Here is a 27087-nt window from a genome sequence, read left to right as displayed (position 1 = left end):
GTTGTATGTAAAGTAAATAAGGTTTTAAAAATGTTTAAGAAGCTTCATTTAAAATTAAATTAAAATGCAGAGCCCCCCGGACCGGTGGCCAGGACCCAGGCAGTGTAAGTGCCACTGAAAATCAGCTCGGGTGCCGCCTTCGGCACACGTGCCATAGGTTGACTACCCCGTTCTAACATTTTCTCAGATGTATTCATTATTTGAAATTAGTTGCCAGATAATTAATGAATTAGTTCTTGGTTTGTAGACTGTGCACAAAGTATTTAATTATATTTAAAATCTGAGATGTTTGTTTTTATTGGATGTATGAGTCACATGCAATATTTCTGTGTCCTGATTGGGTAAATGTAACTCTTAGAATTAAGTTTCTGATATGAATATGCACAAATATGGCTTCAAAAATTTACTTTCTGCAAATCTTCCTCAGTTTTATTTAAAAATTGCCAGTAAACGCATTGATAAAATATTTTTAGAAAGTTGACAAAAAAGACTTAGACAGACTCAGTATGTGTAAAAAATTTGAACGTATTAATGGGCATTTTTTCTAATGTTAGCTCAGCTCTACTGCAAGCATTAAAATCTTTCTGAACTGCTCAGGGATTCCAGATTTTCCATACATTATTAAAAATATGCAGTTCAACTTAATTTTACAGCACCTCTATATAGATTTTGAAAAAAATAATAGGTACTGTAAATGCAAGAGAATGACATAAGGCTTTGAATTACCTTTTGTGTACAATTGCATTGCTAGAAATCAAAACTATTCTCTTCAAAATGACTTCCCTTCATTTCCACATGGATGTGTGCACATAGTATAAGAAAACTCTTATTGAGTAATTCATGTGTCTTCTCTATTCAATGAACAATTTATTAACCTATCTAGGGATCCAGAAGAAACCAGTATAGAAAAGTAATTATATTAAAATAACAGCTTGAATTAAATTTGGGAGAAAAATGTTCAGTATTCCATTGGTTTGCTACATTTCTGAAAATTATACATATATAAAAGTAACTACATCTTGGAACCTGAAAGGGGTTCTCAAACTTTTTCATAGTGAGGACTACATCTCAATAGAAAGAATGCCTTGCAGACCATATTCCATCCCACTTGTGGTTATGCAGATCAGTTCCCTTGTAGGAGGGGAAGATTTTTGATAGCCCACAGCCCGTTAGCACGCCCAGACCACCACCCACAGCTGGAATGCCAATTGTTATGCTCATTGCTGAAAGCAGCTAGAAAGGCTCTTTCTGAAGTCTTAGCACAACTAACAGACAGGGATGGGGAAGTGAGTGACCACAAGGAGTAAACATGACCCTGTTCCCTCTTGACTTGAGCTTTTTGCCAAAGCATGCATTTTTGCAAGATGGAATGTCTAGCAGTAGTTAACTATTGCTATGTGAAATACAGCTGGTTAAACTGATGGAAAATTACCCGTGCCTGACAGGCTGGAAAACTCCACACTGAGATTCTGCTCAGCACCCTTTTTTATGAGCAAGCTAGGTATTACTAACAAACTGGTATAAAAAGAGGAAGAATTCTGAACTCAGTGGACATTTGGACGCCTCTCAAGTTCCCCTGCAGATGAAACGCTGGCTACTGGACATCTACAGAAATCCACTTGAGACCTCCTAAAGATCCTGGATAAATATTAATCTGGGATTAATTTGGGGTGCTCTACTAACTTGTTGCAGATGTGTGTAAGTACTGGAGACTAAATATAGCAGAAGCGTTGAATGTAAGTACCTTAGTTTGCCTGCTTGCATCAACTATCTATCGGATGGGCAGTGTCCCCATTCATTTATTTCCTGCCATCGCCTTGCAAAGAGTGAAGTTAGCAAGAGCTTTGAGTTCAGCTAACCCTAGGTAACACCCCTACCACTAATGAGTCAATAATGTCCTTGGGGCAACCATATTAAATGCTTACATGAAAAAAAAAATAGTAAGGAAGAATTTATAGTCTGATAACCCACAATTAAGTCAATGAGAGCTACAGGTGCTCAGCCCCTTTGAAATTCAGGGTTTTTTTTTTAAATATAATTTAGTATGGGATACCAAAAAGAGCCAACAAAATGTGACCAGTTAGCTCTCCATGGACCACTAATGGTTATGAAGCAAAATATGGGAACTACTGGAGTAGATCAACTTTTGGACCTTGTGTGAGTGCAAAGGAGAAATCACAATAAACTTGCCCCCCCCCCACACTTTGTTCCCCTCATGCCAGGGCCAGGAATAATCTCAAACCTTGTGCTCTGGAGAGGGCAAGAACTGTTTCTCCCTAGTGCCCCCTGGGGGTGACAGCAATCCCCAAAGGTGGCAGGGAATAATAGAAAGCAGGGAGGTCTTTCTCCCCTCTTCCCTACTGTACCAACTACAGACAAAGACGCATGTTACTCCATCCTAAAGGATGGTGTGAACACTTTCCTTGGAGTTCAAAGAGTGTGCAACATAGAAAACATGAGTCAGTGCAGAAATCTGACCTAGTGATAATGGGGACTTTAACTATCTAGAAACCTATTGGAAAAACAACACAGGAGGAAACAGACTGTCCAGTGAGTTCTTAGAATGTGATAGGGATGGCTTTCTGTTTCAGAGAATGGAGAATGTCACTAAGGGGGCAACTATTTTAGATTTGATTCTTACTGACCAGGGGAGGGGGGGAGGGCGGTTTGGTAATCTGAAGGTGAAGGGTAACTTGGGCAAAAAATACACAAAATGATAGAGTTCGTGATTCTGACAAAATAAAGGAGTGAGAACAACAGCAAAGTATCCCAATGTGAAGGAATGATACTAATATGCTGCATCAGGAGCTCTTTAGGGACTTGAAAATCAAAATGGAATCATACAAAAAGCATAAACAAGGACAACATTGGTAAAAAATTAATATAAAATAATAGCACAAGCATGTAGGGATAAAATAAGTAAGGCTAAGGCACAAAACAAGTTACAACTAGCAAGGGGCATAAAAGACAAGAAGGAGAGGTTCTATAAATACATTAGGAGCAAGAGAAAGATAAAAGAAAGAGTAGGTCCATTACTTAATAAAAAATGTGCAAATAACTGATGACAGAGAGAATGCTGAAGTGTCAAATGCCCTTTTTATTTGTTTGTGCTAAAATAGCTAATTGTGACCAAATACTTAACACAATTAATATTAATAAGGGAGAAAATAGGTAAAGAACATGTTAAAGAATATATTGATAAATTAGATATATTCTAGGTGACAGGCCTTGATGAAATTTCCCTTGGAGTACTTTAAGAAACTAGCAGAAGCATCCTCAAAATCATTAGCAATTATCTTTGAGAACTCAGGGAGAACAGGTGCATTCCCAGAGGATTGGAGAAGGCCAAACACAGTATCTATCTTCAAAAAGGGGAATAAGGAGGATCTGGAGAATTACAGACCAGTCATCTTTATTTTGATACCCTGAAAGATACTGGAACAAATCATTAAACAACCAATATGTTCAAGCTGAGAGAACAGTAAGGTGATGAGTAATAGCCAACATGGATTTGTCAAGAACAAATTGTGTCAAACCAATCTAATTTCCTTCTTTAACACAGTAATCGGCCTAGTGAATGGGGCAAGGGGGAGCAATAGACAGGATATATCTGCACTCTATACGATTTTTTACACGGTCCCACATGATATCCTCATAAGCAACCTAGGGAAATGTGGTCTAGATAAAATTACCATAAGGTGGTTGAACAATTGGTTCAAACACCATACTCAAATAGTTACTAATAGTTTGCTGTCAAACTGGGAGGATGTGTCAAGTGGGGTCCTGCAGATGTCAGTCGTGGGTCTAGTACTGATAATATTTTCCTTAACAAACAAGATGATGGTGTGGGGATTATGTCTATAAAATTTGTGGATGACACCAAGCTGGAAGGGGTTGGCAAGCCCTTTGGAAGACAGGATCAGAATTCACAACAATATTGATAAATTGGCAGAATTGGTATGAAAAAAAGATGAAATTCAATACAGACAAATATAAAGTATTTCCATTAGGAAGGAAAAATTAAATGCACAACTAAAAAATGGTGAACAACTGACTAGACCGCAGCAACGCAGAAAAGGATCTCAGGGTTATAGTGGATCACAAATTGAATACAATCTAAAGCGTGATGCTGTGGTGAAGAAGGCAAATGTCATTCTGGAATGTTGTAGTGAGGAGGCATGGCCTCCCTCAGAGACGGACGCAAAGGAGATGCTGCAAGCTGCCTGGTGGGTGGAACCAGGAGGCCATGCCCCGCACACCAGAAGCAGAGGGGCCAGACAGGAAGAGGAAGTATAAAAGGCCGGACCAGCAGCTCACTTGAGAGGGAGCTGTTGAAGGAGACAGATGCTCCTTCTCCACTGCTGGGGTGGGACGCCAAGGAGAACTGCTGTGGCCCTGAGGACCAGCCTGTGCTTCCAGAGAGCCCTGCCATTCCCGACGCTGAGGAGCTCCTACTACTACCCTTGGCAGAATATCCCAGGGAGACTAAGGACGACCCCTGGACGCAGGTATACCTGTGGGGGAGAGTAAGAAGCAGCCCAGGGGAGCCAGAATAATGTCAGGCTGTAGTGCTGCCGGAAACACAGTCAGCTGACCCAGTGGCGGACCACTCTTGCACTGTTAGGGCCCTGGGCTGGGACACGGTGGAGTTGGACAGGCCCACGTTCTCCCTGCCAGTCCATCCCTGGGGTGGCAGTATTCCCCCTCCTTAGGCCACGAGGTCTGCATTCCTCAGACATCCCTACCTGAGCCCCATTGACTGTAGCTTGGCTCTCGTCTCTACCTGAGCCCCATAGACTGGGTGGATAAACTGCTACAGCTCTGCCTCACTGCAGGCCAGAGCTTTGATTGCTTGTTGCCCCACCCTGCTTAAAGGCTGGGTGAATGAACTACTACCACTCTGCCTGGTTGCAGGTCAGAGCCTAGACTGTGCACAGCCCCACCCCGATTGAAGGCCACTGAGAACCATTAATTCCCCGTTCATTTTTTCTTCCTTTGAGAGAATACTCTAGCAGATCAAACTGCAAGGAGGTGTGGCCTCCCTCAGACACGGACGGCCAGCCATGCCAGCTTACAGATTTATTAACAGGAGTGTCATATGTAAGACAGGTGATGTAACTGTTCTGCTCTACTTGGTACTAGTGAGGCCTTGGCTGGAGTACTGTGTCCAGTTTCAGGCACCACATTTTAAGAAAGATGTAAATAAATTGGAGAGATTCCAGAAGAGAGCAAAAAAAATAATTATAAGAGGTTTACAAAACATGACCTATGAGGAAAGGTTGAAAGAACTGGGCATGTATAGTTTAGAGATGAGAAGGCTGAGTAGGGACTAGTAACAGTCTTCAAGTATATTGAAGATTATTATAAAGATGATGGTGACCAATTTTTCTCCATGTCCACCAAGGGTAGATCAAGAAGTAATCAGCTTAGTTTGCAGCCAGGAGATTCAAGGTTAAATATTAAGAAAACCTTTCTAACTATAAGGATAGTTAAGCACTCAACAGTTACCTAAAGAGGTTGTGGAACCCATTTCATTGGACATTTTTATAAAGAGAGGAGAGAAACAACTGTCAGGGATAGTCTAGTTATATTTAATCCAGCCTCAGCACAAGGGGCTAGACTAGGTCGGTGTCCCTTCCAGCCCAACATTTCTATGATTCTTTATCATATTGAAAAAGGGATATGGTGACTTTTTTAGCCTATAGAAAGAATAATCTACACATACAGTGAACAAACCATGATTGTGTTTTTCTTAGCTATCTTGATTCCGAGCACAAAACACCACTATGTTTGGTACAAAGGAAAACAATAGTTTACTGAATCATGAAACACCACAACAGGAAAAAAAACTCACCAGTTTCAGCTAAACTTTGGGGAAAAGCAAATAGAAAAGGAACAGAATAATTCAAAAAAAGCCTGGAAATAACTGCAAACTTAATATATATTTTATTCCAGACATGCAGGCAAACAAATATGGAGAGGCCCCTCAGGCTTAAAATTGGTGGCAGGGAATCAAATCACACAGCCTGAAATCTGGTGAACTTTTTGTTTCAGAATGAGCAACACCTGATTTCTCAGGTGGCCAAGCCGCCATGGACAAACAAATAGGTCACCGCTTAAAGACATCAAAGAGGAGAATGCAAGGCAGAATCGTCATGAGCATTCACTCAAGCGAAGAGCTTTAAAGACTGTACCACAGTGTTCAGACTGAGACTGTTCAATTGTATGTGCCTGAAATCTGCCAACCTTACTTTGTGAGAAAGGACACAAATGTTATTTCATTTTCTCACTCCCCCAGATGTTTATGGAACCTAAAGAAATTAAGAAGAAATCTGACCTCTGCATTAATAAACTATACATTATGTATAATAATCTACCTCAAAGACTAGAGAACAGTTTTTTTTATGACAAACACTCATACTTAAATTGAAGTCCTTACAAAAATACGAGTCTGCTGTTTTTCAGACGGGAAAGGTCAAATGTGATGATTTAAAAAAATATGCAAAATCAGGATGCTTCTGTCACATTGTCTTGGATCACATTCCACTTATATGGCTGGGAGGAGGGAGATTCAATTAATTCCATAAAAAGGAAATTTTCCCAAATGAGCCAGTTATACAGACCCTCCTAATTTAAATATCGGATTTTTGTTTTGTTTAAAAGGCCAAATGTAACTGAAAGGTGCCTAGAGATGCAGTGGAACAAGTGGGTGGGGTATGTATTCATTGAGAGAATATTTATTTCCCTTTGATGTTAACTGTACATTCATTGCAGGCTAACAAATAGATCTACATGTTTGCTGCTGCAATTCTCAAAGCCTCTGTGCCCAGGAATGGTTGCCAGCAGACTCATTACAACACTTCTGTGTAACTTAAGTTTGACTTTTACTTAACCGTTTGATGCCTTTTAAGAACATAAGAATGGCCGTACTGGGTCAGACCAAACGTCCATCTAGCCCAGTATCCTGTCTACCGACAGTGGCCAATGCCAGGTGCCCCAGAGGGAGTGAACCTAACAGGTAATGATCAAGTGATCTCTCTCCTGCCATCCATCTCCACCCTCTGACAAACAGAGGCTAGGGACACCCTTCCTTACCCAAGCTGGCTAATAGCCAATAACGGACTTAACCTCCATGAATTTATCCAGTTCTCTTTTAAACACTGTTATAGTCCTAGCCTTCACAACCTCCTCAGGCAAGGAGTTCTACAAGTTGACTGTGCGCTGTATGAAGAAGAACTTCCTTTTATTTGTTTTAAACCTGCTGCCTATTAATTTCATTTGGTGGCCCCTAGTTCTTGTACACCTCTACCCCGATATAACGCGACCCGATATAACACGAATTCTTATATAATGCGGTAAAGCAGTGCTCCGGGGGGGCAGGGCTGCGCACTTCAGTGGATCAAAGTAAGTTTGATATAACGCGGTTTCACTTATAACACGGTAAGATTTTTTGGCTTCTGAGGATAGCGTTATATCGAGGTAGAGGTGTATTATGGGAACAAGTAAATAACTTTTTCCTTATTTACTTTCTCCACATCACTCATGATTTTATATACCTCTATCATATTCCCCCTTAGTCTCCTCTTTTCCAAGCTGAAAAGTCCTAGACTCTTTAATCTCTCCTCATATGGGACCCGTTCCAAACCCCTAATCATTTTAGTTGCCCTTCTCTGAACCTTTTCTAATGCCAGTATATCTTTTTTGAGATGAGGAGACCACATCTGTACGCAGTATTCAAGATGTGGGCGTACCATGGATTTATCTTAGGGCAATAAGATACTCTCCGTCTTATTCTCTATTCCCTTTTTAATGATTCCTAACATCTTGTTTGCGTTTTTGACCACAGCTGCACACTGCATGGACGTCTTCAGAGAACTATCCATGATGACTCCAAGATCTTTTTCCTGATTCGTTGTAGCTAAATTAGCCCCCATCATATTGTATGTATAGTTGGGGTTATTTTTCCAATGTGCATTACTTTACATTTATCCACATTAAATTTCATTTGCCATTTTGTTGCCCCATCACTTAGTTTTGTGAGATCTTTTTGAAGTTCTTCACAGTCTGCTTTGGTCTTAACTAGATGCATGCTTATTTCTGAAGGTAGTACAAAATACAGGTAATGAATAAACCAAATTCTGCTCTCACTTACATTCGTGCAACTCCATTGAATTCATTGGGAACATTGCCCAATAATAATAATAATTTATATTTATTTGATATCTTAAAAATGCCAACAAATCTTACAGCTCGTAACAATCTGGCGGCCTAGCCCTGAAATCCTTACTCCCTCAAAATATTGACTTTAATAGGATTTTGACAGAGCAAGGACTTCAAGATTTTGCCCTATGTACATAAAACAACACTGAAATAAAGCCATCTTTGGTCTGGAGAGTGGCAGCCAACCAACATCCAACATCCTCATGAAGGGGGAGGAGCACTTTTAGTCAAGGATGCTGAGGGAAAACACCTATTTGAAAAACATCATGGAATTGTTAATGTCTAAACAGAGAAAATCAAGCAGCAATTTTAAAGGTCTTTTAAAAAAGGCTCCATGCTAAAAAATGGGCATGTTAACACATAAATATACTTTGTCACAAATAGAGCAATATACATCTTCAAACAAAAGTTCTACTATCCATTCCCCTACTCCTTGAACTCTCAATGGAGGTATTTAGCCATGCACCTGCAATGTCAAGAGGGCAGAATATCAGGCTGTGTTTGCAACTGCTGAGCCATGAAAATCATCCTCATGAAATGTAATATATTAACCTACCTTAAGTATAGAACCATTCACTACAAAGCAGCTGAAATTTAAAAGAAAGCTGTTGACGTTGCGCAATTATAGGAACTCCCATTCATTTTCAAGAGCAGATTTGTAGGAGTCATGTGGGCAGAACAACTAAAGCATTGTTTTGATTCCACTGATTTTTTTTTCCAAAGTGAAATCTCAGACTGCACCGTATTTGTTTAAATGCTAGATTTAAAAGAATGAATTGCTTATGACAATTTAGTAGAGCTGTTTAGTAAACAAAAACTTTTTTTCGTAAAACTTTCCATTTAATAATGTATTCCATTTTGTGTGTGCACTGTTGTTGTAGCTGTGTTGGTCCCAAGACAGGAGACACACAAAGTGGGTGAAGTAATATCTTTTATTGGATCAACTTCTCTTAGTGAAAAAGACATGCTTTTCAAGCCCCACAGACCTGAGGAAGGCTTGAAAGCTTGTTTCTTTCACCAACAGAAGTTGGTCCAATAAAAGATTTTACCTCACCTCCACTGTCTCGCTCATATCCCATTTTCTTTCAGAAATGGTTCTGATTAAACTTTTCTGTATAGCTCCACCATTTATGTAAGAGGAAAAAGATCTCAGAGAGACAACCTAATTTAATAAGAGTATAATATGATGTGGGAGACATGGATTAAGGAACAACCTCACTATTCTTACTCCTTAGATTAGTAGGTGGGTTGGGGCTAGAAGTGCAACAGAGGCAATATGTGTAAGGGTTGTAGGAACGAGGGTCTGATCCAAGTTCTATGGATGTCAATAAAAATACACCCATTGACTTCAATGGGCTTCAGATCAGACCCGGTTGCTTTTTGCTACTCTGGTGACACACAGCCGCTACCAGAGTGTACTGTTGAATTTGGCCAATCCTCACTTTTGGGGAAACAGCAGCTTGCACATCTGTCTTGAATATTCCCTTTGATATCTATGTGCAGTGGAGGATTCTAGGCAGGATGGGGCTGTCATATCAAGTATGCATGGCAGCCATTTGGGAAGGGCAGGGGGTCTATAGGCAGGAGTAATAGAAGGAAATTGAGCAAAGGAAAATTACAGACAAATATCAGAGAAAATTTCCCAACAAAGAGGTGAAGTCAAATGTGGAATATACTTATCAAGGCAAACAGAGGCTTATGCCATTTATAACTAGACTAGGCATAGCTGGAGATTACATTGTAGGGAACAATTCTCTACAGGCAGGGAGGTGGACAAGATCACCTATCACCCAAAAGGGCGGTTCCATCTTTTATATTTAGATCTTCTTCAATATGTCATAGACAGTTTTTACTAACATTCATTTCAAATCCTAAAGGCTGTTCTCTTTGACTATGACAGTAACCCTCATAACTTGCTATTTGCATGAACAGGTTTTTGTTCACAAGAATGTTTAGAGAATAGTTGTTCTCCATACAAATATTCAGGTTTATATAAAATCAAGTGAATGTGCTATTTTTTAAAAAAAATGTAGTCATCCAACTATGGAGCAGAAATAGTAACATATGACTTAGGTCATACAATAATTAATAAATCAAACAGTTCAAATGAGCACTTTGCAAACATGGGACAGACTGAAATTTGTTCAAATAAACTATTTGGCAAATATTTGCAAATGGAACTTGTCAAATAATGGAAACAAATTTGTGGAGCCATTCCAAAATAAACCACAAAAGTTCAATTTGCTGCTAGTCATGGAGTAAGAATATTTGTTTTGGAACTGTGTATTGCTGTGTGTTTTGTGTACTTTGAATATTTGTGTGACTTTTGAAAGTGTTTTACAAAAATGTTGGTCAATCTCAAAAATATATCCTTTGTATATGAAGTATATTATTCATTATTCATGTTTTGTGGTTGCTATTTCTTATTATCATCTCTTCTCCTATTAAAAAGGTTCAGGCATCCAATGAAGGTGCAAAAATACAACATATGACCACATCCAAACAATGCTTTCCATCCTTTATATAGCACTTCAACACCAAAAGTCCTTCTATTGTTATCAGTAATCATTGCCAAATGTTTTGCTACGGTACTGCGGTTGCCATTTTGTAAGCATTCATCCGTCTCAGGACAGAGATAGAGGAACTATTCATCTGGTAATGATACCGTAGAAGCTTATTATGAACTTCATGAATCAGTAGTGAAATGTACTGTATTCCACTAGTCATAGCCTCCAGATGCCTTTGCTTTACTGCCTGTCTCAGGATTTCATAAATGTGGCCATGATGGAAGTATTCAAGTATGACTGCACATGGCTCTGCTCTCTGCTTTCAAAGGAGTGGAAAAGAAAGCTTCCATCAGTTCTACCTTAACTGACTCGTGGACATTTTCCCTTTGGAAACATTGCTTTTTAACAAAGGACGTCACTGACAGTGTAAAGGCCTTCTCTCAACCTTACTGAGGATGAAATGGTGTCTCCTGGTAAGATATAGGACTTGCTAAAGTACCCTTGGAAGTAAATGTTAACACTCCCATTGACTATAAAAGGAGCAGTTCCACAGTATGTGATCTTCTCTTCGCTGAGGCTATTTCAAGCATCTTCCCTCCTTCTACTCTATCTGCTCCATTAACGGAATCTTTGATAAGACAGTCCACAAACCCCTATGCAGGACCAATTTCAGCTTTCTTGGCATTAAACTTAACTAACCAACTGGTGAACATTAGACAATGTAAAGTCCACTCTGTACAGTGTCTTAGTGTGAGGCTACTCCTTCAGTTCCTAACTGGAGCCTTCTAAGCCTACATCACCAGACTTCTCTGAATTAAACCCAAGAATCCTCTCTTAGGGAAGCCTCGCTCTCAAACTTGCTTCCTTTTTTTTTTTTTCCTTTTCTTTTTCTCCTTTGTTTTTCCCCTACAGCTGTAGTGCCTCCTTCCAGGCTTGATACTGCTGCTAGGTCTTGTAGGCTGCAGGGGCCACCTGGAACCCATCTCCAGGACTGTTAGCCCCTTCCTGCCCTGGTCCAGTGGAGGGTTTGTCCACTCTGTCACAGAGTGAAATAGGAATCTTACAAGCATGCTAAACAGCTGAATGATATAGGTAATAGAACCTACATTAGAGGGATTCACAATAGATTCTTTCAGTGGGCGATTCGTCCTGCATAAGTCAGAAATTTTGCCCCGTCTGTATATGTATGAGGATATGTTTCTCTGGAATATCTTCACATAGGGACGGACTCTGGTTTATTGATTTCAATAAAGATACACTAGAGATTGATTTGACTAATAGCCCTGATATTAAGATATTACTATCAACATTTTCAAGTGTGAGTTCTTAAAATTAGGCACCTATATCCATAGTTAGGCATCTAAGTATAAGTAGACAGCTTTGCAAAGAAACTGAGCATCTGCAGCTCTTATTTCCTTCAATGAGACCTGGGGTGCTCAACGCTGAAATAAATCAGACTGTTTTATTCAGGTGCCTACATTTAGGCACAGAAGTGTGAAATTCTAGTCTGTAGGGGTAAATTTTTCAAAATCATCCAAATGACTTTTGAGAAATCTGATTTTCAAAAGTAGAAAGGAGAGAGACAATAAGACTTAAAACTCCTAAATGTCTAAGGGCTGGTCTCCACTACTGGATTGATGCAGCAGGGATCGATTTAGTGGATCCAGTGAAGAATCGACAGCAGAGCGCTCTCCGGTCAACCCCGGTACTCCAGCTCTCCAAGAAGAGTAAGGCAAGTCGACCGGAGACCATCTCCCATTGTCTCAGCACCATGAAGATACCATGGTAAGTCGACCTAAGCTACGTCGATTCCAGCTACGTTATTCACATAGCTGGAGTAGCGTAACTTAGGTTGACTTATCCCCGTAGTGAAGAAAGCCCTAAGTCTCTTTTGAAAATGGACTTAGGCTCTAAATCACTTAGGCACTTATGAAAATATTCCCTAGGTCTTCTGAATAAGGACTCAATTCTGTCCTCAGATACATCTGTGCAATTCCCACTGACCTCAGTGGGATTTTCAGAGGTGCATGCCAGGAAAACACTCACCCCTAAATATAGTACACATAGTACTCTCTAGTGTCTCACTGTAGTGCAATTGTTCTCCTTAATCAGGACTACATTTTTAAATCTTTGAAAATCCAGGTGCTTTCACTGCATAGTTGGCCTTCATTCAAAAGGGCTATAAATCTCCAGTTTTTAACAAAGAGTGAACAATTCAGCCTTCTTCTACAAAGCACACATAGTAATACATATGCTATTCTCCCTTCATGATTGTCACAGATGCCCTAACCAAGGCTCTGCTTACCACTCAGCAAACTAGACCTTTTTCCCCCCACACACTCCAGTGTGGCATGCTGGGAATTCTGAGACAGCTTCAGGTACATTTTAAATAGAAGGGTTTTCTGAATTAAATATGAAAATTAATAACATTAATACACTATCGCTTGTGTTACTTATTTTCATGTTAAATTTAATTGTCTAAGCATTTGGGTTTCTCTCCTCATCAAATCCAGAATTCTGACTACTTTCACTAATACTTAGGGCAAGTCAACACTACAGGGCTAAGTCGACCTAAGTTACGTAACTCTAGCTACGTGAATAACGCAACTGGAGTCAACGTATGTTAGGTCAACTTATTTCAGTGTATACATCGTGCTGGGTCGATGGGAGAAACTCTCCCGTTGATTTACCTTATGCTTCTCATTCCGGTAGAGTACTGGAGTGAACAAGAGAGCAATCGGCAGTCGATTTAGCGGGTCTTCATTAAACCCGCTAAATTGACCCCCGGTGGATCGATTGCCACACGTCGATCCCCTGATAAGTGGAGATAAGCCCTTACTAATCTTCTTTACACTTATGTCCCCTCGCTGAACTCAGTAGGATGGCATATGGGTAACTGCAAGCAGCATTTGGACCTTTCATTTTTAATTTATCTACTCATTATTTATTGATAAGCCTCAGAGATAGGTACAGTATAAGAACATAGATAAATAGACTGGCAGATCCAAACTGCCCAATTTCTCCAGGGTTCATAGATTAGGATCACACTTTTCATTTGAGCCCGCTTCTGAAAGCTGGGGAGCACCTGTAGCTCCTGCTGATGTTTATGAGAGTTACATCTGTTTGACTCTTTTTATGAATAGGCATTTAATCCTGATGCTTTCTGACCCAACTAGTATTTTATTTCACCTTAAATGAAACATATATTTGTGGCTTTCACATTTCTGTCATTTCTTTGTTTAAAGATTAATGGACTACATTATTCAGATGAGGAATCATAAAAGCCTAATTTGGAAGAGGGAGGGGAATTTGAAGCTATTCTTTTGCTATATTTTGTTTGAGGGGGTGCCTTAAAGTGTAATAGTTTCTGACCTTAATTTCAGTAGTGTATGCACCACTGCCTGCTAAGGTCTAAGCAGAAAACTGGAAGCCATAATCTTATAAAGAATACAAGGATTATCTCTGAAAAATATATGATAAATATTTAGATAATATGAACAACTTTGATAGGATTGTTAGTCACAAATGAATAACTTTAATATATCATTAATATCAGTCAATGAATTCTGTCATCTTCCCCTAGTCATTCTCTCAGTGCTCTACATGCTACTACTCATCATGCTCAAAAATCTCTTCCTAAACTGTTCGGTTCAGAATTATATAATAATAGTCAGAGTCTTCTACAAAAACAAAATGCAGATCCAAAGGAATGATTTCAAAGCAGTATCTTTGTGGATTCTAATATAGTATCTCCAGAGGAAGCTCGAACCAGTGATTCAGTTCCATATTTTATAAGGCCGAGAGGCAATATAATTAGCAAGTTTGCGAATGCCTTAATATATTTAACCAAAAGGTATATAAGATTCAGAATTTAATGCCTACCCATGCTATAGACCAAAGGTAGTTTGTTTACAAAGAGAAACTAGAGGGGTGAAGTAAATGTCAAGAAAAAACTTACAGTAAGGGCAGCCGTAGACCTCAGTTCTCAGCCCAATTTGGCCCTCTCCACTCCAGTCGAGAGGAACTATGCGTATATAGCGGGCTATAACTGGATGCTGTAAATCATGCCGGATCACGCTATCAGAATTTGTATTTCCAGGAAATGCCTAAGGGGAGGAAAAAGAAATCTCTTGTAACATTAGAATACTTCTGTGAGGGAAAAAAATAGGAACAACAGTCTTCTGAGTATTTAGGTTAAACTGCATTCTGGTCAACTTGTCTCTATGCTAGTGATTGAATTAATGGATGATTCAATAAACAGCACTGGGAGTTCTACAGTGCTCATGAAAGATGCCAGATATATGGCATTGGAAGCTTATGTCCTCTTTCTCCATAATAGGTACAGTATACCTTATTCTTGGTTGAGTGAATCACCACTAAGGGTGAGAAAGTAGTTCATTCTGTGTCTCTATCTAGTTTTTAGCTTGTTGATTAGAATGTCAATACGCGTCCCAATTGTAGTGATTGTTTTTGTGAAGACATTTATTCACTGATAACTAGACTGAATACACCAACTCTTTTCACATAGATGGAAATAATTTTAGTTATTAGTGACATGGGACAGATTTGAACTGTTCCCCATTTCAGCTTTATGCTTATATAGTAGAATTTACCATATTTCTGCAGGACCCAGAAACCATACCTTAACTTTGAAGTCTCACCTGTAAGGAAACATGTAATCTTCACAATCAACACCTCACCCTAAACGAAATGTGCAATTAGATATTTTGGAAATTGTACTAATCATCATAATCTTGGCTCTCATTCACAGTGAGATGTATTTTTTTCAAATACTAAGAACTCAGAGAAGGACACAATAGTTCTCAAGTGTATTAATGTTTCCAGAATTAATGAAGTCAACACATGTAGTTTTTTATTTTAGTACCTCTTGGCATAATGATTCATAGCATCGAGCTCAACAGAAAACAATATCTGCTTGTTAACTCTGCTTACATATTTTCTATCTAGTCAGCCCTGGGTCAGTCTGTTCATTCACAGCCAGAACTTCACATAGGCAGAACTTTCTTATCTTTCTATAGCTAGCTTTCACTGGAGATAACATGTCAAGCTACTCAACAGGGCAGTCGTACACCAAGGGAAAACGGATAGCCAATTGTCAAAAAGACTATAAACAGTCATTGTTAGTACATTCTTATAAAATTCAGCCACTGCAGCTTTTGCTAGAGAAAAACCTGTATCCAAAGATTCAGAAGTAAACTCAGTATTAATGAATAGGCATTAATTAATTAATATTTTAGTTATTCATATCAATCAGAATACATTCATTCGTTTAAAATAGTCTATTGTACACATTGCTATAGACGGTAATATACTTAGGGCTAGAATATACAAAATACACATTGCCCAGAATAAGGTGCGATTGGGACCCATCATCCCTGAGGAAGTTCCAGGAGGAATTCTTCTTTCACAAGGAAGAATTTCTCCCCAAGATCCCCACCATGCTAGGAGAGCATTTATGCTTCTACACCCCTTGCATGCCAGGCCCATTCTATGCTTGGCATGTCCCTGTCCTCTCCCTGCATCCATTGGGCTTGGCTGTGCTTCCCATGCAGGGATCAGTCCTCTTAGAGTAAATTCAGTTACCACAGTTGTGGAAGGCTCCTACTGGGGAAGCATAAGGAGAGGAAGTCTTCCCTTTCATACTAGTATGCAGCAGAATCTGTTCCGTGTTATTTCTGGTTTGTTTTTTTTCCTTCTGAATTTTAGTGTTTATTTATGCAAATTATGACCCACTTTAAAGCTGAATCTTTCATTTTATTATTTACAGATAATTATTTCAAAAGCATGCCTCAATGTTTTTGGTCTGTATTTCTTCACCCACCTGCAATTTTCACCAGGAAAGATTTTAAACATCAAAACTTCTTTGAGACAATTATCTCCACTTCTAGACATATTAAATGTCTAGTATGTATGAATTAATAATTGTTTCAAGGACAGAAACACAAAAGTCGAAATTCTCCACAAATTTCAAAACAGCTACATTTGATTCTTTTCCATAACCATTTAAAAAAGAACACTGTATAGCTTCAGGATTGTTAGTCAAGGAGAAGGAATAAAACTAACAAATAAAATTAGAAGCCTTAAGCATATAGTTGTCACCATTAAAAAGGAAACATTTATCAGTAGTCAACAGGACATTCAAGGATTTAACCCCAAATGTATTTATTGATTACTATAGGCAGGGCTTGTAGTGCTGCCTATTATGAAGGTTGCCTGACTCTTCCCATTATAAGATCCGGTCTTAAATTATTTGCAACTTTGCAAACTAACCATTCAGATCATATTACATGCTGCCAGCCAAAATGGTTGAGTTATTTCCAAGAATAAGTCTAGGGGAAAAATACATTGTTTGCCCATGTTAAAATATACTGGCAACCTTTTATTTGAAAAGCTCTAACACCTCATGCTTTGAAGCGAAGACTTGAAATGTGGCCTTTGTCTCAGACATGTGCCTTTTGCTGCCCCTGAAAATCCACCTACATTTGGCCAAGATATCAGCCTCTGAAAAATTGCAGTTTGCATCTGCTAAGTAGAGACATTAGATTTTAGCTGCTAAAATTGAAAGATCTCTTCCTCACTAAGCATGCTCCAGCCTGTCTCAACTCCTAATGCTGATCAGACTGCACATATGCCATCCCCACAAAGCAAATGAGCATGCTTTATCCCTTCAGAGGTCCTACTTGTTAGCAGCATGTGCATGCAACATCTCCACAGAGTGACTGAACATGCCCCAATCCTTGGCTACACGGACAATGCCAGACTTTCTCTCTCCCTAATGGCTGTTCCAGGCCTGGGTAGAGCTGGGCACTGGAACTGTGAGCAGGCAGCCTCTCTCTCCTGTGCTCGCAGTAACCCCCTACCTGGCACCCAAGTAGCAAGGAGGAGGAAGCCATCTGCTTTGAATGCAAATGAGACACAAAGTGGACCAGGGAAGAGGGAAAGCAGATTGGGACAAGGTGTCTGATGAGACTGGAAGTGGAAGTGGGGAGAGAGAGAACTGTACACATGTATCTGGCTATAGAAGATGACGCATTGGGAGCTGGGGCAGAGGGGATGCTGGGACTGGTTGGTCAAGAAGACTGGAACTAGGAGTTGGGCAGGGAAATGGGCAAGGGATAGAGCCAGCTGTTGGGGGAAGGGGACACTGAGATCAGATGAAGAGCTGGGAGAAAGAGGGATAGTTGGTACTAGGAACCCTGGGATGGAACAGGGGGAGGGGAGATTGATCTGGCAAGAGAAAGGGGCAGAGGGAGAACAGGAACTGATTGGGGAAAGAGACTGGAACAAGGAGCCAGAGATGGAGTGTGTTTTTTCGGGGGGAGACCAAGATTGAATGAGGATCAGGTGGAGGGAGACTAGGACTGGGAGAGAGTGGGGTTGGGGGAAGGAAAGAGAGATTGCATGAGGTATTTGGAGGGGAAATTGGAACTGGATGGGCAAAGATACTGGGACTGGGTGTGGGGAAGGGAGGAATGGGAGTGGGGGGGGATGAGATTGGGACTCATACAGCGAGCCCACAAGGGGAGACTGGGACTGACTGGCCAAAACGACTGGGATTATGAAGAGAAGCCTGGGAATGGAGACTTGGAAGGCTAGGAGAGTGGGACTAGGGAAGAGACAGGGCTGGGTCAGGGACAAGTTGGATGTGATCAGGGAGAAGAGTAGGTTCACGGGATGGGCAGAAGAGTCTCTGCCCAATGGAACACTCACCTTCAGAGCCTAGAATGGAGCCCAACCTTCCTGAGTCTTATCATTCATCTGCTCTGAGTAAATATCTGTGAAACCACTGGCAGTGTCCCATGCCCCTCTAGAGCTGGTCCACATACAAGCTTTAAGTTGCTCCGTTGTTAAGTGAAGTTGCAGAAGTCTGTGCAGTGGATCTAAAGGTTCCAAACCTAATGATGATCCATGTGGGTATCAATATGACATCTCATATTGGAAATTTCCATTTGCTTTTTAAAAGCCTCAGAAATTACCCACCAAAAACTTTTAAAAGAACATTAAGATCACAAAGCTGAACTTTAGGAAATGCCAAGATTAAGGTTGCTCATGCAACCTTATTTCAGCCCCCTTGTATGTATGTCTCATGATAGAGTCTCTAATTAAATGGTCAGATGCTATTTTTTTCACAAGACCCCTACCTCATTTGGTGCACCCAATGGACCCGCTCTGGGGATGAATCAAGGTCATATAGTAAAAAGACTCTGTCGTCTATCGGACTCCTGCCTCATTTGTTGGAGAAGATGGAAGGTAAGCAATGAATGAGGCAGAGAACTGCTGGAAGAGAAAGAACAGGCACTTGAATGCTGCCTCAGACCATTTGGATCCTACAAGAAAATAAGAGCCACCATACTGGATCAGACCAGTGGTCTGTCTAGCCTAGTATCCCGTCTGCTACAGTGGCCAGTACCAGAGCATCGGGGGAGTATACAGAACAGGGCAATTATGGAGTGATCCACCCCATCTCCCCACTCTGCTTCTGCAGTCAGAGGTTCAGGATTGCCCCAAGCATGGGGTTGCATCCGTGACCATCCTGGCTAATAGCCATTGATGGGCCTATCCTCCATGAACTTATCTAGTTCTTTTGAACATATTTATATTTTTGGCCATCACAACATCCCACTGCAATGAGTGCCACAGGTTAACTGTGTTGTGTGAAAACATACTTCCTCCTATTTGTTTTAAACCTGCTACCCTGTTAATTTCATCAGGTACCCCTGGTTTTTATTTTGTGTGAAAGGGTAAATAACATTTCTCTATTCTTTTTTTTTCCACACCACTGATGATTTTATATACCTCTATGATATTCCCCTTTAGTCGTCTTTTTTCTAAGCTGAGCAACCCTAATCTCTTTTTTAGTCTCTCCTGCTATGGAATCCATTGGATACCCTTGATCATCCTGGCTACCCTGCTCTGAACCTTTTCCAGTTCTACTATATCCTTTTTCAGAAGAGGTGACCAGACCTGGACACAGTATTCAAGGTGTGCCCCCCGCACCCCAGATTTATATAGTGGCATTAATGATATCCCTGTCATTGCCACAGAGTTTCTATGTGACACTAGGCAAGTAACAGAGCATTCTTTTCACAGGTGGTCACTAACTGTATGTTCCTCGTGTTTTGACTTGAAATCCTGGGGGGTTGATTTGCAAAGTACTGAGCAGTCACAGCTGCAACTGAAGTCAATGAGAGCTTGTGCCATAGAAAATTCATGAGGAAATTAATAGTTCAGTTTTCAAACAAGGGTTTGAATGACACGCTCTAAATCAGGAATAGGGCCAAACATTGAACAATGAGGTGAAAACAAAATATCCAATAGCTGCTCATTAAGTGAGCACTGTGCATTCTGTGCACTGAATGAGGCAGGGGTCCTGTGGGGAAAAAATAGTATGTGATCATGTAATTAAAGACTGTGTCATCATGAATACGTACAAGGGGCTTGTATTAAGGCTGCATGGGCAATCTTAATTCTGTTATTTCATAACTTTTGAGTTCTTGACTTTGCAACCTTGGCAATATTCTTTAAAAATAGTGTATTTCTGTATAATACAAAGTACGGTGGGAAAGTGTGGAATCTCTAATATATCTCCATGAAACCATTGGTAAAGGCTGACTTTTAAAATCAGAACTACTGAATGTGACTCTCTAAGTCTATTGCCTGGATACAAACCCTTTCAAAAAGATTTGGGGCCCAACCCTGAAAATGCTAATTACCAGGCACGCTGTTTATTATACTTTGAGTAGACCTATTGAATTCAGCACTACAGTCAGTAGCATTTACTGGATCAGGTAAATAGACACGAGCAGCAGAGAATAGGGTAATGCGGGGGTGTCGTCAGTTTCCCAGATAATTAAAATGCATTTAATTTACTCTCCAGCAGAACAATATATTTTTAAACGCAGCCTTCATTTAGATAAATGTAGTACAGTAATGCATGCTCTGTGGATAATGCAAACAGCAGCCCAAATCCATCTTCGCAAGGCTGAAAAATCAATTTACAGAGACTTGTGAATTATATACCGTTGCTGTTAAATCTCCATTTCTGACTGAGATTTGTACATCGGCTTAGAAAGACAGGTTTTCATTAAAAAAACCTGAATTTATACAATTTGCAAACCTTCATGTTTGCCAAGGTTAAACAGTTTAATAAAATTTAAAATTATAATTCAAACCGATGTTATTGTGGGTTTTTTTTAAGGGCAGCGAGAATTGGACTATAAAATACATAAGTGTACACTAAAAAAAACCTCCTGTAACTTTTTCTTAAAACCTGAAAATATCTATGGTATCCGAACAAGTTGTCCAAATTATTAATCTCAAAAGCACACTGAAATCTTTAAAGTCTGTGTTAACACTGCCAGAAATGTGCCCCTCGTGAGCAATTCAACCTTTCTTCAGCCCAAAGAGTTAGGAAAAATTACTAAGGCAGCAGTAAAGGCTCAGCTGGTTGTAAACCAAGTAATACAGTCTCAGCAGTCCAGTCCTTAAATCCTCCCCTTTGCAAACTAGGCCTCTGCTCTTATTGGATTCAAAGCTCTTAAAGCTTCTTCAACATGTTTCAACTCACATCACAATGAAAAGATTGGGAGCTGGAAGCATTGTGTTGTGCCTGATTTAGGAATTCTGGGGAGCACAGCAGGAATATTGTTACTGTGACACCTTTGCCAACAATGCAGCCTGACTATCTTTGCTGGCCAGTGTGAAATGGGGTATGGCCAGGGCCCCACCACATGCCCAACCATTTTGGAAATGCTAGTTGATGACAGTGGCACTAAGCTTGCACATACCTGTGGTTAGGATAATACATAGTCAGTTAAATTAAATTAATGGAGATATCCTATCTCCTAGAACTGGAAGGGACCTTGAAAGGTCATCGAGTCCAGCCCCCTGCCTTCACTAGCAGGACCAAGTACTGATTTTGCCCCAGATCCCTAAGTGGCCCCCTCAAGGATTGAACTCACAACCCTGGGTTTAGCAGGCCAATGCTCAAACCACTGAGCTATCCCTCCCCCCCATGTTACCATGTTTGGTCTCTGCATGAGTGTGCAGAGTGGGAAGACTACTTTTACTTCCTTTTTCTCTCTTGCACACCATGTGTAGTTCCACTGGAGTTACGCCTGATTTACAGAGGGGTAAGTGAATGGAGAATCAGGTTGTGACCCTTTAATATTTACTACTGATCAAGTGCTGTACTTAAGTAAACTCTTTACATTGCTGAGCATGTCATTCACAAAGCTAGAGTATGAAAAAAACAATGTTCACTTTTCCTAAATCTTTATAAATTGTGTTACTCTGAAAGTTCTCACAGTGTTGCACCACTGGGGAGAATGCTGCTTCTTAGCACTTTGCATTTGCTTCTTCTTTGCATAGCAGGTGGGCGTGACAATCAGGGTCCAGACATTCCAAGGGGGAAACAGAAGGGTTAAGCACCAAAAAAACAAAAACAAAAACAAAACAGTTAAACCAAATGATTGCATGCTGTTTTTGTACTATAAAAATATACCGAATAAGGTCTTCTATGAAAGATTGTAATGTTCACTTACTAGTTGTTATGAGATATGCATACAGGTTAGGGTTCTGAATGCATGTATGTACAGATATGTAGAAAATTGTAACTGGACCTCTGGTGCGACTTCAGCATCACCTCACAACAGGATGGGGAAGCAATCGGGCAGAGAGGGGCTACCTCTCCGAAAGAAAGAAACTGGCTTCAAGCACCTAGCCATTTGTCCAGCCCAGTGGGAGTGGGGGGGGGGAGAGGGAAACAATGATGAACCATCAAAGTAAATGGGAACAGAAAAGAAAACCCCAATCTTCGAAAATTAAGAAAAGGAGAGAGTTTTCCCCATCTATAGTGACTGAAGAAAAAAACCTACAAACCCCTTCAAAATGGAAGAGGTTTGAACTGAAGAGCATCCAGAACCTGGAGGACAGTCTCCAAGTGGAAAACAGCCTGGGAATGCTGGATCCCTCCTATAGCTAGGAGGTATCCTGGGAAACTGTTTAAGGGAATAGGTAACTCCTACTAGAAAAGGTATTTTATCTAATATGAAAGAGAAAGGCCTGAGGTTGCAACTTTACATTCATTTTTTGTGTAACTTGTATATGTTTGCTTTCCCTTACTATTTCCTCTTTGAATGTGTGGTTTTTATATTAAATAAACTTTGTTATTTCCACTCCAAGCAGGTCTCTGGTGTGCTGTGTGGAGTGTGTGCGCCAGAGCGATCTTATAACTTGGGGGTTGGTTTCACACCTTCAGGGGAGATGAACCAGAGGGGAACAGTCTGAGTGTCTTGTAGTTAACTCAGGGAGGATGTATTTGGGGAGACCTGCGACTGGAAGGGCTGTTAATGTCACCCTGAAAAATGAAACTAGGCTACTGAGAGCCAGGGAGAGACCTTATGCTTGTGGGCAGGCTACTGGTGTCTGGGTTTTGAAAAATAGCTGCACTGAACAGAAGTCCCCCAAGTTACAGGACAGGTGATGATGGAATATATTACTGGTCTGCATGGACCCCAAAATGTCACAGTGGGGAAAACCAGTGAAATTAAAATAGGAGAAGAAACACATTTGACAGTGTTTCTACATTGCTCACCTGTTAAAAATTAGCCTGAAACAGAAACCGGACCACCTACATCAAAACTTCTCCAAAATTTGGGGGCCGTTCAGATTCAGATTTGATTTCACATCTCAACTTTGCAGGTCGGGGCCATCGTTTAATAATAATAATACAAATTTTTTAAAAAATGTAAATGCAATAGCTTGTGAATTTAAATAAAATATTGCAACACAAAGCAAAAGTGCTGTAGGTAAGTAAATTTCACAAAGGTCAGATAAGTTTAGTAAGGTTGTAAATGAACTAGAACTCTGCTCTTCTGGAAAAAAATTGCATTAAGGTATACAATACTATTTTACATATCCACAGCAATTTACATTCACAACACTATTGTGGCTAAAGAAAAGTGAAACAAGATATGGAGGTCTCATTCCACCATCTCAGTGGGAGGAGAACCGGTGGAGAATGTTACTCAGCATGTCTGCACGACAAATTTAAATCAACCTAACTTACATTGGCATACAGCCGCCACAATAATCACATCACTTGAGCGTGTCTACACTTTGCTCCTTGTGTCAGCCATGCACATCCTCACCAGGAGCCCTTGTACTGATGGCACTGTCAGTGTGGGGCATTGTGGGATGACTTCTGAAAGCCAGCAACTGTTGATGTAAGCAATGCAGTGTCCACACTGACACTGCGTCAACCTAGCTACATCAACGTTGACTCTACGCCTTTCCTGGAGGGGGAGTTATTAAGTCGGCGTATTTGGGCAGTTATGTCCGCGGGAGCAAAATATTACTGTAGACACTTACATAGTTAATTCAATGTAAGCTGCTTTGCATCAACCTAATTCTGTAGTATAGACCAGGCCTCAGACACTTAATGAAGCAGAGCAGGAGCTGCACCTCCCTCCACCACTTATTTTAGTTTCTGGTGAGAAGTTCCCTACCTCAGTGTGTGATATATTCAGAGGCATGGAGTGCACATACTTGAATATACAATCTCTCTTTGCAGCAGTAAAGGAAAGAAATGATAAAAGACAAAAACACCCTATCACCTGTGGGTGAACACATTTCACAGAGCGATCATTCTCTATCTGACCTATCAGTCTTCATCCTCAAAGGAAACCTGCATGACACTTTCAAAAGACGAGCCTGGGAGCTTAAAATCATAACTTTACTAGACACTAAAAATCATGGACTGAACAGAGACACTGGATTTATGGCTTATTCCAGCTATCTCTAACCCATTAACCCTCCTTTTTGTCCTTTGACTACAGGGGTTTTAACGGTCCATTTCACCTTGAATGGTGCCTTAGAATAGTGGCTCTCAACTTTTCTAGCGTACTGTACCCCTTTCAAGAGTCTCATTTGTCTTGCATACCCCCAAGAGTCACCTTACTTAAAAACAACTTGCTTATAAAATCAGACAAAAAATTTAAAAAAGTGTCACAGGCCACTATTACTGAAATATTGCTTACTTTCTCATTTTTACCATATAATTATAAAATAAATCAATTGGAATATAAATATTGTATTTACATTTCAGTGTATAGAGCAGTATAAACAAGTCATTGTCATGAAATTTTAGTGTGTACTGACTTTGCTACTGCGTTTTATGAAGCCTGTTGTAAAACTAGGCAAATAGCTGGATGAGTTGATGTATCCCCGGAAGACCTCTACATACCCCCAGGGGCATACGTACCCCGGTTGAGAACCACTTTAGGATATGTGCTAACTCCTTGTGCTAAACTATCTAGTCAATCTTGTATTTAGCTGTGACACTCTGAGTACCTTTCCCAGAGCTGACGAAGAGCTCTGTGTAGCTCAAAAGCTTGTCTCTCTCACCAACAGAAGTTGGTCCAATAAAAGATATTACCTCACCCACCTTGTCTCTCTACATTTTTATTGGCTTTTTTTTAACAAGAAAACTATTTATGAACCTGGACTTATGGAAAATCAAGTTTTTTGCTGTATTTTGGTATATGAACGCTACCTTCCATGCTATTGTGGCCTCATAAATATCTCCTTAAACCAGAAACAAAGCCTATTGGGGTTGGAGGAGAACACTGATAAAAATACAATACTGAGATATTTTGGTTCCTATGAAACACAAGGTTGGCATTTTCAAGAGGCATCTCTGATAAAGCTGGGTGATTCCGCAACACCAACATTTTTCTCAAATTTGTTTTGATTTTGCCATATTGTTTCAGTTGAAATCATGGGCTTGTTTGCTTATCAATGTGAAGAGAGAGGAGATCCAATTGCTCTCTATCAATAAATCATTGGTAAATACAAGGAAGGGAGAAAGGCTATTTATGATGAAGGACAATGTTGGCACAAGAATAAATGGGTATAAACTGGCTGTGAATAAATTTAGAAGACAGTTTCTAACCATAAGGGGGAAAAGTTTCTGGATCAGCTTTCCAATAGGAGTGGAGGCAAACATCCTAACTATTTTTAAAATGCAGCTTGATAAGGTTATGAATGGGACTGTATGATGGGTTTGCCTGCAATAGCAGGGGGACTGAATTAGATGACCCAGGAAATCTATATTCCTGTGAAAAAATACAGAACACACAAAAACCAGACAATCCCCAAATTCCAAAAAAGTTGAAATGTTTTGTTTTGACATTTTTAAATGAAACATTTCCATTTTTCAATTCAAAACAACTCTTTGTTTCAAATTTTCCTTTAAATTTAATAATTTTTTTTTAAATTAATGCTTGAAAACGAAATGCATTTCATTAAAATCTTTTCAAAAAATAGTTTTTGGTTTGGCTCCAAATGACTTTTTTCCTTCTGATTTTGCAGAATTGCCTACAAAATGAAAAAAGTCAGTTATTGACATACCTCCCCCTAGATTAGAGCTAAGTGCTCAGTTTCCGCTGAATAAATTAGTTGAATGGTTAACTCCACAAGATGCCTTTGAAAATGCATGAGCCAAAAAGCGAGAGATGGGTGGGTGTAGAAAAGAGATACAGTAGCCAGTGAAGAATGAGGACAGTGAGCCAGGGCCAGAGGAAGAAAAGCTAGATAGGAAAGAAAGAAGGAAGGACGAAGGGATGCATGTGGAAGAAAGAGCAACAGGACAGAGATAAAGATGGGAAAAAAGAACAGAAAACAACAGAAAGGATAGTAAAGAAAATGGTATTGAGATGAAAGAAGAAAAATGAAGAGAGAGAGAGAGAAAATGCTAAATGTGAAGGTGAGTAAAATAGCCTTAGGGTTACCATATTTTAATTTTTAAAAAGGAGGACACTCCATGGGGCCCTGGCCCCGCCCCAACACCGCCCCCAGCCCCGCCCCAACTCCGCCCCTCCCCTGAACGCTCCACCCCCTGCTCCTCCCCCTCCCCTGCTTTTTCGCGGGAAGCCTGAAACAGGGAGGCAGCAGGTAAGCTGGGGCGGGGTGCAGCGCGGCCCAGTCCGGCCCCCCTGGCCGAGCGGCTCCCTCCGGCAACTGGCCCAGGCCAAGAGGCTCTGGCCCCGGCGTCTCCCGCCCGGCTCGGGCCCTGGGGCGCCGGCCCCCGGCCAAGTGCCCGCGCCCCCGGCCGAGCACCGCGCCGGCCCCCGGCCAAGTGCCTGCACTCCTGGCTCCGGCCGAGCACCGCGCCGCCGGCCCCCGGCCGAGCACCACGCCGGCCCCGGCCCCCGGCCAAGTGCCCGCGCCACCGGCCCCGGCTCCAGTCGAGCACCGCGCCGGTCCCTGGCCCCGCACCCACCGCCCCAGCCCCGGCCGACCACCGCACCGGCCCCACACCGCCGGGCCCTCCCTCCCT

At 40.7% G+C, this 27087-nt stretch overlaps 1 protein-coding gene across 1 annotated transcript in view; it reads right to left on the bottom strand.

The window, feature by feature from the left end:
• Positions 1-27087, bottom strand: part of LOC112113482 (contactin-associated protein-like 2) — a 1103244-nt gene that overhangs the window by 902459 nt on the left and 173698 nt on the right. The window contains exon 4 of the mRNA XM_029912066.1: positions 14686-14833. Within this exon, the coding sequence (XP_029767926.1) occupies positions 14686-14833 (148 nt within the window). The remainder of the gene's footprint in view (positions 1-14685; positions 14834-27087) is intronic.

This window comes from Terrapene carolina, unplaced genomic scaffold (assembly GCF_002925995.2).
Source record: "Terrapene carolina triunguis isolate 2854851 unplaced genomic scaffold, T_m_triunguis-2.0 Scaffold179, whole genome shotgun sequence".
NCBI classification, from domain to species: domain Eukaryota; kingdom Metazoa; phylum Chordata; order Testudines; family Emydidae; genus Terrapene; species Terrapene triunguis.
Note: the sequence above shows the minus strand (reverse complement) of the source record. Positions and strands in the feature narration are given on the sequence as shown.